A 17,968-nucleotide genomic window follows, 5' to 3' on the forward strand; every position below is an offset into this window, starting at 1 on the left:
CAATTTGTAGAGAAAGGAGGAACATGAATTTCTCACTGGGCAGATAGAGTCACCACGGTCCAGCACAAGAAGTGAACAAGTTGCACAGGGCACTTCACTGCCAAGCTGTGGAACAGCAGAGATAAAGAGACGACCCAAAAGGTTTCAAGGAGTGAAGAACCAGAAATCAGAGTAGCACCAGACCTCCAACCAGCAAAAAAAAAAAATCCAAGAAAATGAAACAGTAACTTCAAAGTTCGGAGGGAAAATTATTCTAACACACACATCTATATGGTATTAGTTTCCCATGGCTACCATATGATTACCAGCAACTGGGTAATTGCTTCAAACAACAGCAATATATCCTCCCACAGTTCAGAATCTGGTGAGGTCTCCCTTCCTGGGGACTGTGGGCACTCTTTGCCTCACGGCTATCACTCCAGCCTCTGCCCTGACTGTCACCTTACCGGCCTCCTGAGAAACCTGTATGCAAGTCAAGAAGCTACAGATACAATCAAACATGGAACAATGGACTGGTTCAAAACAGGGAAAGGAGTACGGCAAGGCTATATACAGTCACCCTGTTTATTTAACTTGTATGCAGAATGCATCATGTAAAATGCTGGGCTGAATGAATCACAAGCTGGAATCAAGATTGCTGGGAGAAATATCAACAGCCTCAGATATGCAGATGATACCACTTTAATGGCAGAAAATAAAGAGGAACTAAACAGCCTCCTGATGAAGGTGAAAGAAGAGAGTGAAAAAGCTGGCTTAAAACTCAACATTCAAAAAACGAAGATCGGAGGAAACAAGATGGTAGAGGAGTAGGTGGTCGTGGAGTACATCTCTCTTCACAGATACATCAGAAATACACCTTCAGACACAGAAGTGCATGCAGAACACCAGCTGACAGTGGACAGGAGTACCTGACCAGCGGAAAAGGATATATGCTGCTAAGTCACTTCAGTCGTGTCCAACTCTGTGCAACCCCATAGACGGCAGCCCACCAGGCTCAGCCATCCCTGGGATCCTCCAGGCAAGAATAGTGGAGTGGGTTGCCATTTCCTTCTCCAGTGCATGAAAGGGAAAAGTGAAAGTGAAGTCACTCAGTCGTGTCCGACTCTTCGCGACCCCATGGACTGTAGCCTACCAGGCTCCTCCGTCCATGGGATTTTCCAGGCAAGAGTACTGGAGTGGGGTGCCATTGCCTTCTCCAAAAGGATATATAAAACCACGCAAAACTCAGTAGGATGAAGGAACTAGGGGGAAAAACAGGAGTGTTAGGACTGGACCTACCCTCGGTGGCAGCGGGGGGCGGGGGTGTGTGTGGAACGGAAGCAGGGGTCCAATTCCCACATCAGGGCAATTGTCTGAGTCAGAGGAGAAACATTTAAGGCTGAGAGTGAAACAGCTGATCTGTGGCAGCCTAAATGGAATGAGACTCAGATAGTCCTTGCCGCAGCCATACATTCCCAGGACAGGGACGCAAGTCTGCTCGAAGGTGCAGAGGCTGGGAGCTGGAGTTTAGGGACTGTGGAGCAACCCCAGGGTGAGGTCTGCTGTTGACTGCGGACAGACGGATCAAGGCGATGTGAGGGAGGAGAGTGTGGTGGGAAATGCCTGTGGAGGAAAGCCAGACAGGCAGCCAAGGAAGCAAGGCAATACTGCTGAGTCACGCAAAAGGGTGGAGCCATCACCATAGCCTCTCTCCCCCCAAAACGCCAGCATGGGGCAGCTGAACAATAGAGAGGCTGGCCCATCAAATGCCTGAGGCCCTAAACTACAGAGTAGGACAGCACCCAGGGTGCTACTTTTTTTTTTTTGTATACAAATTTTAATGATCAAGAGTTGATACAAATTTAAAAGAACAATATATAAATATGTAAATGTCAATACTTGAAAAATCTACCCTCAAAAGAAAGTGACAAAACATAATGTGTAAGTGTACTTATTAAAGCACTGTTCATATTAGCAACTAATTTTACAGAGTTTTAAGTGAGAGTAGGGGTCACTAAGAGTCGGACACGACTGAGCGACTTCACTTTCACTTTTCCCTTTCGTGCACTGGAGAAGGAAATGGCAACCCACTCCAGTGTTCTTGCCTGGAGAATCCCGGGGAGGGCGGAGCCTGGTGGGCTGCCGTCCATGGGGTCGCACAGAGTCGGACATGACTGAAGCGACTTAGCAGCAGCAGCAGTTAAATGATGCTAATATACTGGGACATTAAATTAAATATAGGTGGGGTGTGGGGTGTGGAGTGGAGGGGTCGGAGGTGGGAGGGAGGTTTAAGAAGGAGGGGACATGTGTACACCCATGGCTGATTCATGCTGATGCATGGCAGAAACCAACACAATTGTAAAGCAGTTATCTTTCTTTCTTTCTTTTTTTTAATAAATTTATTTATTTTAGTTGGGGGCTAATTACAATATTGTAGTAGTTTTTGCCATACATTGACATGAATCAGCCATGGGTTTACATGTGTTCCCCATCCTGAACCCCCCTCCTACCTCCCTCCCCATCCCATCCTTCTGGGTCATCCCATTGCCCCGGCCCTGAGCCCTTGTCTCATGCATCGAACATGGAATGGTGTTCTGTTTCACATATGATAATATACATGTTTCAATGCTATTGTCCCAGAACGTCCCACCCTCACCTTCTCCCTCAGAGTCCATAAGACTGTTCTATGCATCTGTGTCTCTTATTCTGTCTCGCATATAGGGTTATCGTTACCATCTTTCAAATTCCATATATATGCATTAGTATACTGTATTGGTGTTTTTCTTTCTGGCTTACTTCACTCTGTATAATGGGCTCCAGTTTCATCCATCTCAATAGAACCGATTCAAATATATTTTTTTTAATGGCTGAGTAATATTCCATTGTGTATATGTACCACAGCTTCCTCATCCATTCGTCTGCTGATGGACATCTAGGTTGCTTCCATGTCCTGGCTATTGTAAACAGTGCTGCGATGAACACTGGGGTACACGCGTCTCTTTCAATTCTGGTTTCCTCGGTGTGTATGCACAGCAGTGGGATTGCTGGGTCATATGGCAGTTCTATTCCGAGTTTTTTAAGGAATCTCCACACTGTTCTCCATAGTGGCTGTACTAGTTTGCATTCCCACCAACAGTGTAAGAGGGTTCCCTTTTCTCCACACCCTCTCCAGCATTCATTATTAGAGAAATGCAAATCAAAACCACAACGGGGTGCTCCTTTAAGTGACTGACAGCCGATCTACAGGGTAGGACCCCAGCCAGGAGGGCCCCTCTATGTGCGTGACATGCGGAACAACAGAGAAGGACCTCTAAGTGCCTCAATGGGCGGAGCTACGGAGAAAGACTGGCCAAAGAGGCCTTCTGATCACTAGCTACAAGAGGCTCGAAAAAAGACTCTGACAGGGCCATAACTCCTGCACCAGAGGCAGTCCATGTGCTTGCACACTTGGCGCCGGCAGGGTCCCCGCAAGCCAAGAAACCACGCCACCTTCATGCTCAACTCCCACTGGGAGAGAGCTGCCACAGGCAAAAGAAGTCTTCATCTATGCACGCAGGGTTGCTTTGCTCATGAACAACTCTTTGTGACCCTGTAGACTGTAGGCTGCCAGGCTTCTCTGTCACAGGGGTTCTCCAGGCAAGAATACTGGAGCATATTGGCCAATACTGGTTGCCATACCCTTCTAGAGCACTGTATTTCCTGCTGCCCTAGCCCCAACTCCCCTGAGTACCTGGTGCTGCCAGAACCCCTGCCACCCAAGCAGCTGCACCACCTCCACACCTGTCCTCACAGGGGCAAACCCAAATCCCCCAGGGCAGCCTCAGAAGCAAACCCCAGCAGACGACCCACATGTAAAGGAGGAAATAAAACCACAACTGAAACCCAGGGGCAGTGTGGCTAAGAAAGAAGACCCAAGACCTTCCCACAAGCTATACAAGCTGCAGATTAAATCCACACTATCAATTAGGCAGACTGTGTGTCTATGGAATATTCAAAATGACACTGAAAGCTCCCACAAAAGAAAATGCACTAGTTCTGATACCTGTGGACATTGGAGGAAAGAACACACAGGAGTAGGACCAGATTAGAATCTGATCTGCCTCCACAACAGGTCCAGAGACCAGCACAGTGTTGGACGATATCCTAGGGAGGTGAGGTGGACTGTGACTCCCAGAGAGGGAAAGGACTCTGACAGTAGTGATTCAAGAAAAACATTTGTTTTTCTTATGTTTTACTTATTCTGTACACTCTTTTGGATTTTATCTTTTTTTCTCCCTTTCCCCACCCCCACCCCCCCGGTTGTAGTTATTGATTTTATTGGCACTATGAAATCTAATTAAGATTTTGAGCTTTTTTTTTCTCAGTCACATTTTTTATTGTTATATACCTCTGCCTCTACGTTGGGCTTTGGCAGTTCTGTGGAGTTTTTCTTCTTTTATCTTTTTTTTATTTTAATTTCTTAAACCTATTATTATTTCTTCTACATCTGTTCCTTTGTTTGCTTTTTCTACTGCTCTTTTGCCCTTGCGATTAATCCCTAATGTATATAAATCTTTTTTATCTACCTCTATTTAACTTTACATATCTATTCTTCCTTTCCTTCCCTCTCAACGTATTTGTCACTTTTATTTTCACTGTTTTATTTCCCAATTGGCACCATGCTTTAGTTTTGTTTTCCAGTTTGTGATTTAGTCAGTTTTGTTCTTAACTAGTAGATATAATTTTTAGTTTCCTTTTTTCACCAGGTCAATCTTTAGCACTTTATTTTTCTTTCTTCTTTTTTCTTTCTCTTAAACCTATTACATTTTTTCTGCATTTATTCCTTTGTTTGCCTTTACTACTGTTCTTTTCCCCTGGCAATTAATCTTTAATGGCTATAAAACTTCGTCATCCACCTCTATTTAACTCTGCATATCTATTCTTTCTTTTCTTTCCTTTCCTCTCAAAATATTTGTTACTTTTGTTTTCATTGCTTTATTCCCCACTTGGCACCTTGCTTTAGGTTTTCCAGTTTGTGCTCTAATTAGTTTTATTCTTAACTGGCAAATATAATTTTTGATTTACTTTGTTTGCCAGGTCAGTCTGTACTTTATTTTTGTTGGACTGTTTTGACTTTGCTTATGGGTGTGTGTGTGTGTGTATTCCATTATTTTATTTATTATTGTGTGTGTGTGTGTGTGTGTATTCCATTGTTTTAATTATTATTTGCCTGATTTTGTAACTGCCGTTTGTCTGGGGTTCATCATTTGTTTCTTGTTTCTGGGTATTTGTTTTAATCTCACTTAATGCCATAACAAACCACTTGTGGAATCTTAGTTTCTGATCAGAGATCAAGCCCTGGGCCTTTGGAGTGGGAGCACTGACTCTAAGACCCTAGACTACCAGAGAACTAACCCTAGAGAATATCAAATAGTGAGAACTCACACAAATGAAACCATTTGAATACAAGACCCAGCATCACCCAACCACCAGTAGCACCCTGTGCAGGACGCCTCATCTAAACAACAAACAAAGCAAAAATATAAAACCAATGATCAGCAGACAGGATTACCACCTCACTCAGCCTTGTCCTCAGCGGAAAAACAAAGAAACAAACAAAAGAGTCAGCAGAAATCTCACCCTATATGAACCTTACACAAACCACTGGACCAACCTCAGGAGGGCAGAAACCAAAAGGAAGAAAGAATCCAACCTTGAAGGCTGTGAAAAGCAGACCTCAAACACAGTAAGCTAAAAAAAAAATAATGAAAAGGCAGAGAAATACTACACAAATGAAGAAACAAACTAGAAACACAGAAGTCCAAATAAATGAAGAGGAAATAGGCAAACTACCAGAAAAAGAATTCAGAATGACAGTAAAGATGATCAAAAACCTTGAAAACAAAATGGAGAAAATGCAAGAATCAATTAACAAAGACCTAGAAGAATTAAAGAATAAACAGAGACAAACAACACAATTACTGGAATCAAAAATACTCTAGAAGGAATCAGTAGCAGAATATCTGAAGCAGAAGAACAAATCAGTGAGATGAAAGATAAAATGGTGGAAATAACTTCTGAAGAGTAAAGTAAAGCAAAAATAATGAAAAGAACTGAAGATAGTCTCAGAGACCTCTGGGACAATATCAAACACACCAATATTCGAATTATAGAGGTCCCAGAAGAAGAAAAGAAAGGGTATGAGAAAATTTTTGAAGAGATTACAGTTGAAAATTTCCCCAACATGGTAAAAGAAACAGTCAATCAAGTTCAAGAGGTGCAAAGTGTCCCATATAGGATAAACTCAAGGAGAAACACACCAAGACACATACTAACCAAACTAACAAAGACTAAACACAAAGAAAGAATATTAAGAGCAGCAAGGAAGAAGCAACAAGACACATACAAGGGAAACCCCATACACTTAACAGCTGATCTTTCAGCAGAAACTCTCCAGGCCAGAAGGGAATGGCAGGATATATTTAAAGTACTGAAAGGGAAAAATTTACAACCAAGATTACTGTACCCGGCAAGGAGCTCATTCAAAACTGATTGAGAAACAAAAAGCTTTTCAGACAGGCAAAAGTTAAGAGAATTCAGTACCAACAAACAAGATTTACAAAAATGTTAAAGGGACTTACATAATCAAGAAATACAAGAGAAGGAAAAAGACCTGCAAAATCAACCCCAAACAATTAAGAAAATGGCAGTAGGAACGTATATATCAATAATTACTTTAAATGTAAATGGATTAAATGCTCCAACCAAAAGACAGACTGGCTGAATGGATACAAAAACAAGACCCATATATCTGCTGTCTACAAGAAACCCACTTCAGACCTAAAGACACATATAGACTGAAAGTGAGAGGATGGAAAAATATATTCCATGCAAATGGGAAGCAAAAGAAAGCTGAAGTAGCAATCCTCATGTCAGACATAACAGACCTTAAAGTAAAGACTACAAGAGATAAAGATGGACACTACTAATGATCAACAAATCAATCCAAGAGGAAGACATAACAATTGTAAATATCTATGCACCCAACACAGAAGCACCTCAATACATAAGACAAACACTAACAGACATAAAAGGAGAAACTGACAGTAACACAATCATAGTAGGAGACTTTAACACCCCACTCACATCAATGGACCGATCATCAAAACAGAAAATTAATAAGGAAACACAAGTCTTAAATGATACATTAGATGAGATGGATCTCATTGATATCTTCAGGACATTCCATCCAAATGCAGAAGATTACACGTTCTTCTCAAGTGCACATGGAACATTCTCCAGGACAGACCACATCTTGGGTCACAAATCAAACCTCAGTAAATTTAAGAAAACTGAAATTGTATCAAGCATCTTCTCTGACCACAATGCTATGAGACTGGATATCAATTACAAGAAAAAAACCGTAAGAAACATAAACACATGGAGATTAAATAATACGTTTCTAAATAACCAACAGGTTATTGAAGAAATCAAAAAGGAAATCAAAATATTTCTAGAAACAAATGATAATGAAAACACGACAACTCAAAACCTATGGGATGCAACAAAAGCAGCTCTAAGAGGGAATTATATAGCAATACACTCCTACCTCAAGAAACAAGAAAAACATAAAACAAACAATGTAACTTTACACATATAACAACTGGAAAAAGAACAACAACAAGAAAACAAAATTACAAGGAAAGAAATCATAAAAATCTGAGCAGAAATAAATGAAAAAGAAATGAAAGAACAACAGTAAAGATTAATAACACTAAGAGATGGTTCTTTGAGAAGATAAACAAAATTGACAAATCTTTAGCCAGACTCATCAAGAAAAAAAGAAGAATCAAATCAACAAAATTAGAAATGAAAACGGAGAGGTTACAACAAACAATGCAGAAATACAAAGGATTCTAAGAGACCATTATGAACAACTATATGATAATCAAGATTGTTGGGAGAAATATCAATAACCTCAGATATGCAGATGACACCACCCTTATGGCAGAAAGCGAAGAAGAACTAAAGAGCCTCTTTATGAAAGTGAAAGAGGAGAGTGAAAAAGCTGGCTTAAAGCTCAACGTGCAGAAAACTAAGATCATGGCATCTGGTCCCATCACGTCATGGGAAATAGATGAGGAAACAGTAGAAACAGTGTCAGACTTTATTTTCTGGGGCTCCAAAACCACTGCTGATGGTGATTGCAGCCATGAAATTAAAAGACGCTTACTCCTTGGAAGGAAGGTTATGGCCAATCTAGATAGCATATTTAAAAGCAGAGACATTACTTTGCCAACAAAGGTCCATCTAGTCAAGACTATAGTTTTCCAGTGGTCATGTATGGATGTGAGAGTTGGACGGTGAAGAAAGCTGAGCACTGAAGAACTGATGCTTTTGAATTGTTGTGTTAGAGAAGACTCTTGAGAGTCCCTTGGACTGCAAGGAGATCCAATCAGTCCATCCTAAAGGAGATCAGTCCTGGGTGTTCATTGGAAGGACTGATGTTGAGGCTGAAACTCCAATACTTTGACCACCTCATGTGAAGAGTTGACTCATTGGAAAAGACCCTAATGCTGGGAAGGATTGGGGGCAGGAGAAGGGGACGACAGAGGATGAGATGGTTGGATGGCATCACCGACTCGATGGACATGGGTTTAGGTAGACTCCAGGAGTTGGTGATGGACAGGGAGGCCTGGCATGCTGCAATTCATGGGGTCGCAAAGAGTAGGACGCAACTGAACTGAACTGAACTGATATGACAATAAAATGGATAACCTGGAAGAAATGGACAGATTCTTAGAAAAGTTCAATCTTCCAAGACTGAACCAGGAAGAAATAGAAATTATGAACAATCTAATTACAAGCACTGAAATTAAAGTTGTGATCAAAAAACTACCAGAAATCAAAAGCCCAGGATTAGGTGGCTTCACAGGAGTAGGTGGCTTCACAGGAGAATTCTATCAAACATTTAGAAATGAGCTAATGCCTATCCTCCTAAAACTCTTTCAAAAAGTTGCAGAGGAAGGAACACAGCCAAACTCATTCTATGAGGCCATGGTCACCCTGCTCCCAAAACCAGACAAAGACAACACAAAAAAACGACAGGCCAATATCACGGATGAACATAGATGCAAAAATCCTCAACAAAATTTTAGCAAACAGAATTCAGCAACACATCATAAAGCTCATACACCATGATCAAGTTGGGTTGATTCCAGGGATGCAAAGATTCTTCAACATTCACTAATCAATCAATGTGATACACCATATTAACAAATTGAAAGATAAAAGTCATATGATAATCAAAAGAGATGCAGAAAAAGCCTTTGATGAAATTCAGCACCCATTTATGATTAAAACTCTTCAAAAGTGGGCATAGAAGGAACCTACTGCAACATAGTAAAGGCCATATATGATAAGCCTACAGCAAACATAATTGTCAACAGTGAAAAACTGAAAACATTTCCCTTCCTAAGATCAGGAACAAGACAAGGGTGTCCACTTTTACCACTAGTATCCAACATAGTTCTGGAAGTCCTAGGTACAGCAATCAGAAAAGAAAAAGAAATAAAAGGAATTTAGATCAGAAAAGAAGTAAAGCTCTCACTGTTTGCAGATGACACGATACTGTACACAGAAAACCCTAAGGAGAGTATCAGAAAATTACTAGAGCTAACCAGTGAATTTAGCAAAGTTGCAGGATACAAAATTCACAGAAATCACTTGCATTTGTATATACTAACAATGAAAAATCAGAAAGAGAAAGTAAGGAATCAATCCCATTCACCACTCAACAAAAAGAATTAAATATCTAGGAATAAAGTTACCTAAGGAGACAAAAGAATTGTACACTGAAAATTATAAGACACTAATAAAAGAAATCAAAGATGACATAAACAGATGGAGAGATTATCCATGTTCCTGGGTAGGAATTATCAATATTGTGAAAATGACTATACTACCAAATGCAATCTACAGATTCAATGTTGATCCCTACCAAATTACCACTGGCATTTTTCACAAAACTAGAACACAAAATTTCACAATTCATATGGAAACACAAAAGACTCTGAATAGCCAAAGCAGTCTTGAGAAAGAAGAATGGAGCTATAACCTTCCTGACTTCAGATTATACTACAAAATTACAGTCATCAAGACAGTATGGTACTGGCACAAAAACAGAAATATAGGCCAATGGAACAAGATAGAAAGCCCAGAGATAAGGCCATGCATTTATGGGTACCTTATTTTTGACAAAGGAGGCAAGAATATACAATGGGGCAAAGACAGCCTGTTCAATAAATGGTGCTGGGAAACCTGGACAACTACATGTAAAAAAATGAAATTAGAACACTTCCTAACACCACACACAAAGATAAATTCAAAATGGATTAAAGGCCTAAATATAAGATCAGAAACTATGAAACTCTTAGAGGAAAACATAGGCAGAACACTTGACATAAATCAAAGCAAGATCCTCTATGACCCTCCTCCTAGAGTAATGGGAATAAAAACACAAGTAAACAAACAGGACCTGATTAAACTTAAAAGCTTTTGCACAGCAAAGGAAACTATAAGCAAGGTGAAAAGACAACCCTCAGAATGAGAGAAAATAATAGCAACTGAAACAACTGACAAAGGATTAATTTCCAATATATACAAGCAGCTAATACAACTCAATAGCAGAAAAACACCTAATCAGAAAGTGGGAAAAAGACCTAAACAGACATTTCTCCAAAGAAGACATACAGATGGCTAACAAACACATGAAAAGATGCTCAACATCACTCATTACTAGAGAAATGCAAATCAAAACCACAATGAGATATCACCTCACCCCAGTCAGAATGGCCATCATCAAAAAGTCTACAAACAATAAATGCTGGAGAGGGTGTGGAGAAAAGGGACAGCTCTTGCATTGTTGGTGGGAATGTAAACTGATACAGCCACTATGGAAGACAGTATGGAGATTCCTTAAAAAACTAGGAATAAAACCACCATATGACCCAGCAATCACCCTGAGGAAACCATGGTTGAAAAAGACACATGTATCCCATTGTTAACTGCAGCACTATTTACAATAGCTAGAACATGGAAGCAACCTAGATGCCCATTGACAGAGGAATGGATAAAGAAGTTTTGATACATATACACAATGGCGTATTACTCAGCCATAAAAAGGGACACATTTGAGTCAGTTCTGATGAGGTGGATGAACCTAGAACCTATTATATAGAGTGAAGTGAGTCAGAAAGAGAAAGATAAATACCGTATTCTAAAACACATATACAGAATCTAGAAAAATGGTTCTGAAGAATTTATTTACAGGGCAGCAATGGAGAAACAGATATAGAAAATAGAGTTATGGACACGGGGAGAGGGGAGGAGAGGGTGAGATGTATGGGAAGAGTAACATGGAAATTTACACTACCATATGTAAAATAGACCGCCAACGGGAATTTGCTGTATCAGGAAATTCAAACAGGGGCTCTGTATCAACCTAGAGGGGTGGGGTGGGGAGGGAGACGGGAGGGAGGTTCAAAAGGGAGGGGATATATGTATACCTATGGCTGATTCATGTTGAGGTTTGACAGAAAACAACAAAATTCTGTAAAGCAATTATCCTTCAATAAAAAAAAATGAAATTTTAAAAAGAACAGGAATTAAAAAGGAAAAAAAAAAAGATGCCTCCTGGCAGAACAGACTATACATGGAGTGAGGGCCCTATAGAATTGCTGGAAGGCTGGAGGAGGGGACTCTGGAGTGGTCATCTAAGGGCAAGTCGGGGCACTGGCCCTCTAGGGGAGCCACTACCTGGGCCTGGAGGGGACTAAGAGGCCACCAGTGGAACTGCTAAATTAAAATATGTACTGTCAGTGCATCAGAAAATAAGGAGTAATGCATCTATGTATGGTGGACATGTGATAAACCAAAAATAACATGTTAGCAGTGGGAGGATATGGGTGGTGTCTATATGGATAGTCACTCTGTAATACTTTCAACTCTTATGTATCCTTGAAAAGGCTCATAATTAAACAAAACTAAACAAATGAACAAAATAACAGACTTGTAGCATCTGTCTATGGCTGCTATTACTCTAACTGGCCCTTCAGATGGCTGTGGCTGGTGACTGGACACTGGAAGGGCGAGTCTGGCCCCTGCACAGGCACACCTACCATGGCCATGGAGCTGGAGCTGTGGGAGATCAACTTGCTTACCTGTCATCAACACATCTGCCATCAGCAATGTCGCAAGTAGCAGGAAGATGGCCCCCACCTCACCCCTGCCTGCTATCTTTTCTGCAATTCTTGCAACTGTCCTTTAATTTGAAGAAAACTAGCCTGACTCCTTAATTCAAGGAAATCTGAGAATCACAGCTCTTAGCTTCCTAGTGTCTGCAGTTTAGGGATACACAGAAGGAAATCATATGGAGTAAAGTTAAGTGGGACAGAGAAAGACAGTTATATGATATCGCTTACATGTGGAATGTAAAAAAGATGTCACAAATGAACTTACATACAAAATAGAAATAGAGTCACAGATGTAGAAAACAAACTTATGATTACCTGAAGGGAAAGGGGAAGGAGGGATACACTAGGAGATTAGCACTGACATACACACACTACTATATATAAAATGGATAACTGATAAGGACCTGCTGTATAGCACAGAGAAGTCTACTTGATACTTTGTAATGACCTATATGGGAAAAGGATCCAACTATACATCAATAAAAATTAAAAAAAATAAAATATATACTTTAAAGAAAAAAAGATCATGGCACCTGGTCTTATAACTTCATGGCAAACAGATGGAGAAAACATGGAAACAATGTCAGATTTCATTTTCGTGGGCTCCAAAATTACTGTGGACAATGACTGCAGCCATGAAATTAAAAGACGCTTGCTCTTTGCAAGAAATGCAACAATAAACCTAGACAGCCTATTAAAAACTTTGCCAACAAAGGTCCATCTAGTCAAAAGCTGTGGTTTTTCCACTAGTCATGCATGGATGTGAGAGTTGGACCATAAAAGAAGGCTGAGCACTGAAGAACTGATGCTTTCTAACTGTGGTGCTGCAGAAAACTCTTGACAGCAAGGTGATCAAACCAGTCAATCCTAAAGGAAATCAACCCTGACTATTCATGAGAAGGACTGATGCTCAAGCTGAAACTTCAATACTTTGGCCATCTGATGTGAAGAGCCAGCTCATTGAAAAAGACCCTGATGCTGGGAAAGACTGAAGGCAAGAGGAGAAGGAGGTGACAGAGGATGAGATGGTTGGATGGCATCACCAACTCAATGGACATGAGCTTGAGCAAACTCCGGGAGATAGTGAAGGATGGGGAAGCCTGGTGTGCTGCAGTCCATGCGGATGCAAAGAGTTGGACATGACTGAGCAAGTGAACAACAACAACCATGAACCCACTGCATGTATCCAACCAATACATCAATCTAAAAAATGAGGATACCTAAACCCTTTCCCAGAAAGTTACCGGTAAATGTAACTGTCAAAATGAGAGAGAAAGCCAAGAGAAAAGAAGACATTTAGTCCCAGAAACAGAGGCTACTGCACAGGAAAGAGACAAAGGGAATTCCCAAGACAGTGATAAAGCAGAGCTGAAAACAGACAGTACATACCAGGTAAAAAACAATCAGTCTGAATTGTAGCAGGATGACCATGAAGAAAGTAGTACTGAGAAGGGTTTAAGAATTCTTTTTGCAAATTGTAAGAAGAAATTGGTGCATAAAACTAAGCAAGTGAGAAGAGGCAGCCATTAATTCCAGGAAAACAAAAACCATAAGGAAATAAGTCAAAGAAAGAAAATAATATTACTGTACATTACTTTGCACAGCAATGAACAATGTTTACAGTGTATATTGATTTAGCCAAAATATGAATATATCACATTAGAAAGACCAAATATTAGATGTATGGGGGTGAAGGAATGTTAAGAATGCCAATTCTTTATCTTCCATTAAAGATAATAACATTGAGAGTGAGATAGCATAAATATTATTTAATATATGGAGGTAAATACTAGTAGAAAGATCTATTACTTTGGGGTGAGGGAATGAAACAAGGGGTAGAGGCCGGTGGGGAAGGGTACTGGCTATTTTATTTTGAAACTGTGTTCCTATTGCTTTGAATACAAAATTAAACAAACTATAATGATGCAGGAAAAAAGAAAAGGTTCTGAGAAAAGGAATTTGTTCAGAGCCATGACACAGTCAAGAAATATTTGTCACAATGTCTCAAAGTTTCTAATAGCTTGCAGGAGTATGGAAATTCTTGAAACAGGGTTCTTAAAAAAATATAATAAGTTTCCGAAGTTGTAAGTCTTCCTAAGGAGTCAAAACCAATCAATCAAACTAGAACCACACACACCACCAACAGCACTCCTGAAGTATGCTGACTAACAGATCCACCCTCTATGTTACATTATTATAACTCTACCCAGCTTTGCTTAATGTCACACTACTAGCTCCTTTACATTTTTGAACTTTATAATGTCACAACCGTAAATAACCGGTGTAACCAGGTATAGGAGTTCAAGATATAATCCAGACTGGTGTCCAGGAAGATATCTGCCAGCGAATCCAGTCTGTAGAACAGACTCTCAAGATTGCACAGCATTAAGAATATGAGATTAAAAGCCTGTGTTCTGAATACACCCAGAGAGGGACAATGAGCAGCTTCCATAAAAGCTCTTCTGTCAAGCTTGTATAAGGAGAGGAGAGGCTATTAGGAAAATGTGTAGCAGCAATGGTGCTAGGACAAAGTGAAACAGAAAAAGGAAATCTTATTCTCTACTTAATTAATATCCTCCTTTATCCAGTTCGTTAATGTCTGACTCACTGGCACACCAAATCTATTTCCACTTTGGCCTTCCCTCTTCCTCTTCAGTTTGCCTTAAAAGTCCACCTATTTCAACTAGACACAAACTAAACTGCTCTATGTCCTAAATGATTATTGTCTACTTTGAAATTCTCCCCACAAATAGGGACAGCCACTTAATTACAGCTGTTATACTCAGTGTAACTGACAATAACAAACAGTCTAAACGGACCAGTTTAGAATCTCTATCTTGTCATGCTAATCTTATTTACGTATTTCCTTGAGGTCGTGTGTCTACCTGAATTGTAAGCCTTTAAAAGATACAAGGATAGCACCAGGTACAAATAGGTACTTAATGTTTTCCTATAAACATATGAAAACAAACATTTTTAAAAGGAAGAAAATGTGCCAGGGTTATCACTGGTGTGAGGTAGGTAGCTCTAGAAATAAATTTTTAAAGCGAAGCCACTCTGGTTAACATCTCAAGCAGTTTTTGACCTTGTCGTAGATTATTACCATGCTTGTGATCACGGAAGTAGGAAAAATCGAAGGGCAAGGGCAAAAAAGCAAATGGTAACAAAGAAAATACAATGATGCCACAGAAAAGAACCCTTCATTATTTTCATAACTCATGAAAAAATTAATCCCAAAGCAAAAACAAATGCTTCTATTAAAAGTTATTTTGAAATCAACAAGGAAAAGGGGAAAAAAAAAACTTTCCTTTTCCATCAGCTCTTTCTCCTTCAATGCTACTCGATCTTTCTCCAATTCTTACACTAAAAGACTTTTATCATGAGTGAGGACAGTATGTTAAGACTTTTTAACTAAAAAGTATAAATGTCCATTCATGTCTTCATAATTACTTCTGACAAACTTTAAAAGGCAGCACTAGTGAGCACACTTACATAAATATGCAAAATGTGAGTCCTTTTGCTATTCAGAAGACAGATCAAATTCAAACAGCTTAGAAAACTTTTGTCAAAATTAGATAAAATGGCAACTTAATCAACAAACTTGAAAAATACTTCAACTCTAGAAGAGCGTGAAATTACTAAATGCTCTTCTTGTCAGAGTTTCTATTGTTTTCCCAAAACACAAACAAAAACTTATGATGGAAACTCTAGTTTCCTGATTGAAGTTCTCTTTGTTGGCAACAGAAACCAAGCCTTCAAATACAACCGTGTGTGTGTGTGTTACTCACTCAGTCGTGTCCGACTCTTTGTGACCCCATGGACTGTAGCTTGCCAGACCCCTCTGTCCATGGGATTCTCCAGGCAAGAATACCGGAGTGGGTTGCCATTTCCTTCTCCATACAACTATGTAATTTGCTTTAATTTTAAAAGTAAATAAGCCCTTTTGAGAGTAAAGCACATTTCAGAACCTTTCACCTGGTACAGTAAAAAGAAAGCTATTGGGATTCATAGGTAAGAGGGCTGGAGAAGCAGAGTGCATGCCAAAGATCATGAAAAGCATTTATGTTCTTTATCTCCCAACCAGCTGAGTATCATCAAAGCTGCCTGAGCACAAGGATGAGTTCTCATCATCCTTCCTAAAGCTCCAATTCTTCATTTTAGAAATTACGCACCATGGCAATTACCACTGTGGGTTAACAGTCTCAATTGAAGCTGTATCACTCACTTGGCCTTCTATTCTACAAAATGCAAGATTTCAGATAGGAGACTGTCCTATCTTTAAAAAATTTACCTAAATCTACCAGTTCCTGAGTTTTAACAGCAAGGCCCTGGCATCTGTAACTGGCAACTTCCATACTGAATAAGTCATCATGAAACATAAGAATACAGAGTTTAAGTAGGCTGTGGGCATGTGGAAATCTTAATAACATCTGAAAAAAAAAACTATTAATTCTATAGTATGCTTTTTTTTTTTAATTTGGCTGCATCGGGTCTTAGTTGTGGCACACGGGTATAGTACGCTTTTCAATCTCCAAACTCTAAGAGCTGACATCTATCTGATGTGCTGAATCCTGTGTAAAAGTCTTACCTGTTTGGCTTTCGAGTTCTTCCCAGCATAATTCTCACTTGCACTTCCATCCATCCCTCTCAGAACACTGATGAAGTCCTTCTTGGAAACCGAGGATATCAACTTAGCACGCTTTCTAATAGAGCCTCCAGCTTCTTTAACCTTTTCATCTACATTCTTTTGATGCTTTTGAACGGCATTAAATAACTGCACCACACCCCTATAGAACACAAATGACCACAATAATGTCATTAAATAACAATTACACTAGAACACAAACTCTTGAGGACAAGCGCAATCTATTTTCACTGCTCAGAAAAGAGGCAATCATCTAATACGCACTCAAGTGAAAAGCACAGAATAAATCTGAAAAGTGAACACACATTTCGATGAATGAACAGAAGTATCTGAATAGAGAATAAATACATGTGAGTTGATTTGTGGTTTTTCTCAGCTTCGATCTTTCTAAATCAACTTTTGAACAATTAGAACTAAGACGTTTTAGCACAAACATCTACTTCTCAAAATCTAATCATATAATGGCTGAAGACTTTAAGTGTCAATGGGATGAGCACAAGCTTTACAGTTAGCTATCTGATTATCTGACGCTAGAAAGATCTCCTGGATCTTGATTTTACCTGTAAGTGGCAAAAACAATACTCAAGAAGCTTAGAAAGTATTCAGCTACCTTATCTGCAAGTCTTAGGATATAAAACTAATTTTTTAAAAAGTTTGTTTGAAGTACTTTGTTCTGCAGTTAAACTCACTGAAATTCTGAAGATTAAGACTTGTGGTGTCCATTATAGTAGTCACAGGCCACATGTAACAAGTGAACACACGACATACGGCCAGAACAATGATGCAGTGTGCTCCAAGTTTAAAATATACACTGGATTTTAAAGACAGTATGAAAACAAGAATTTTAAAATTTCATTAATACTGTTTTATATTTATTACATGTTGAAATAATCTGAATATACTGAGTTAAACAAAATGTATCATTGACTTTAATTTCACTTCTTTGTTTTTACTTTTTTTAAGGAGGCTCTCAGAAAATTTTAAGTTGCACGTGTGGCTCACACTGGATTTCTAGTCGATTTCTACTGGCCAGCACTGCTTTACACCATCAACACGTTTTCTAGCTCTAAGCTTCTATCATCTATTCATGTTGCTGCTATAATCAGCATCA

At 39.4% G+C, this 17,968-nt stretch overlaps 1 protein-coding gene across 1 annotated transcript in view; it reads right to left on the bottom strand.

Annotated features, from left to right (window-relative positions):
• The window catches only part of RRP15 (ribosomal RNA processing 15 homolog), a 60,448-nt gene that overhangs the window by 26,172 nt on the left and 16,308 nt on the right, over positions 1-17,968 (bottom strand). Inside the window, exon 4 of the mRNA XM_081491681.1 lies at positions 16,801-16,999. Within this exon, the coding sequence (XP_081347807.1) occupies positions 16,801-16,999 (199 nt within the window). The remainder of the gene's footprint in view (positions 1-16,800; positions 17,000-17,968) is intronic.

The sequence above is a fragment of the Giraffa tippelskirchi genome, chromosome 5 (assembly GCF_054371585.1).
Source record: "Giraffa tippelskirchi isolate mGirTip1 chromosome 5, T2T-mGirTip1v1.2.pri, whole genome shotgun sequence".
NCBI lineage: Eukaryota > Metazoa > Chordata > Mammalia > Artiodactyla > Giraffidae > Giraffa > Giraffa tippelskirchi.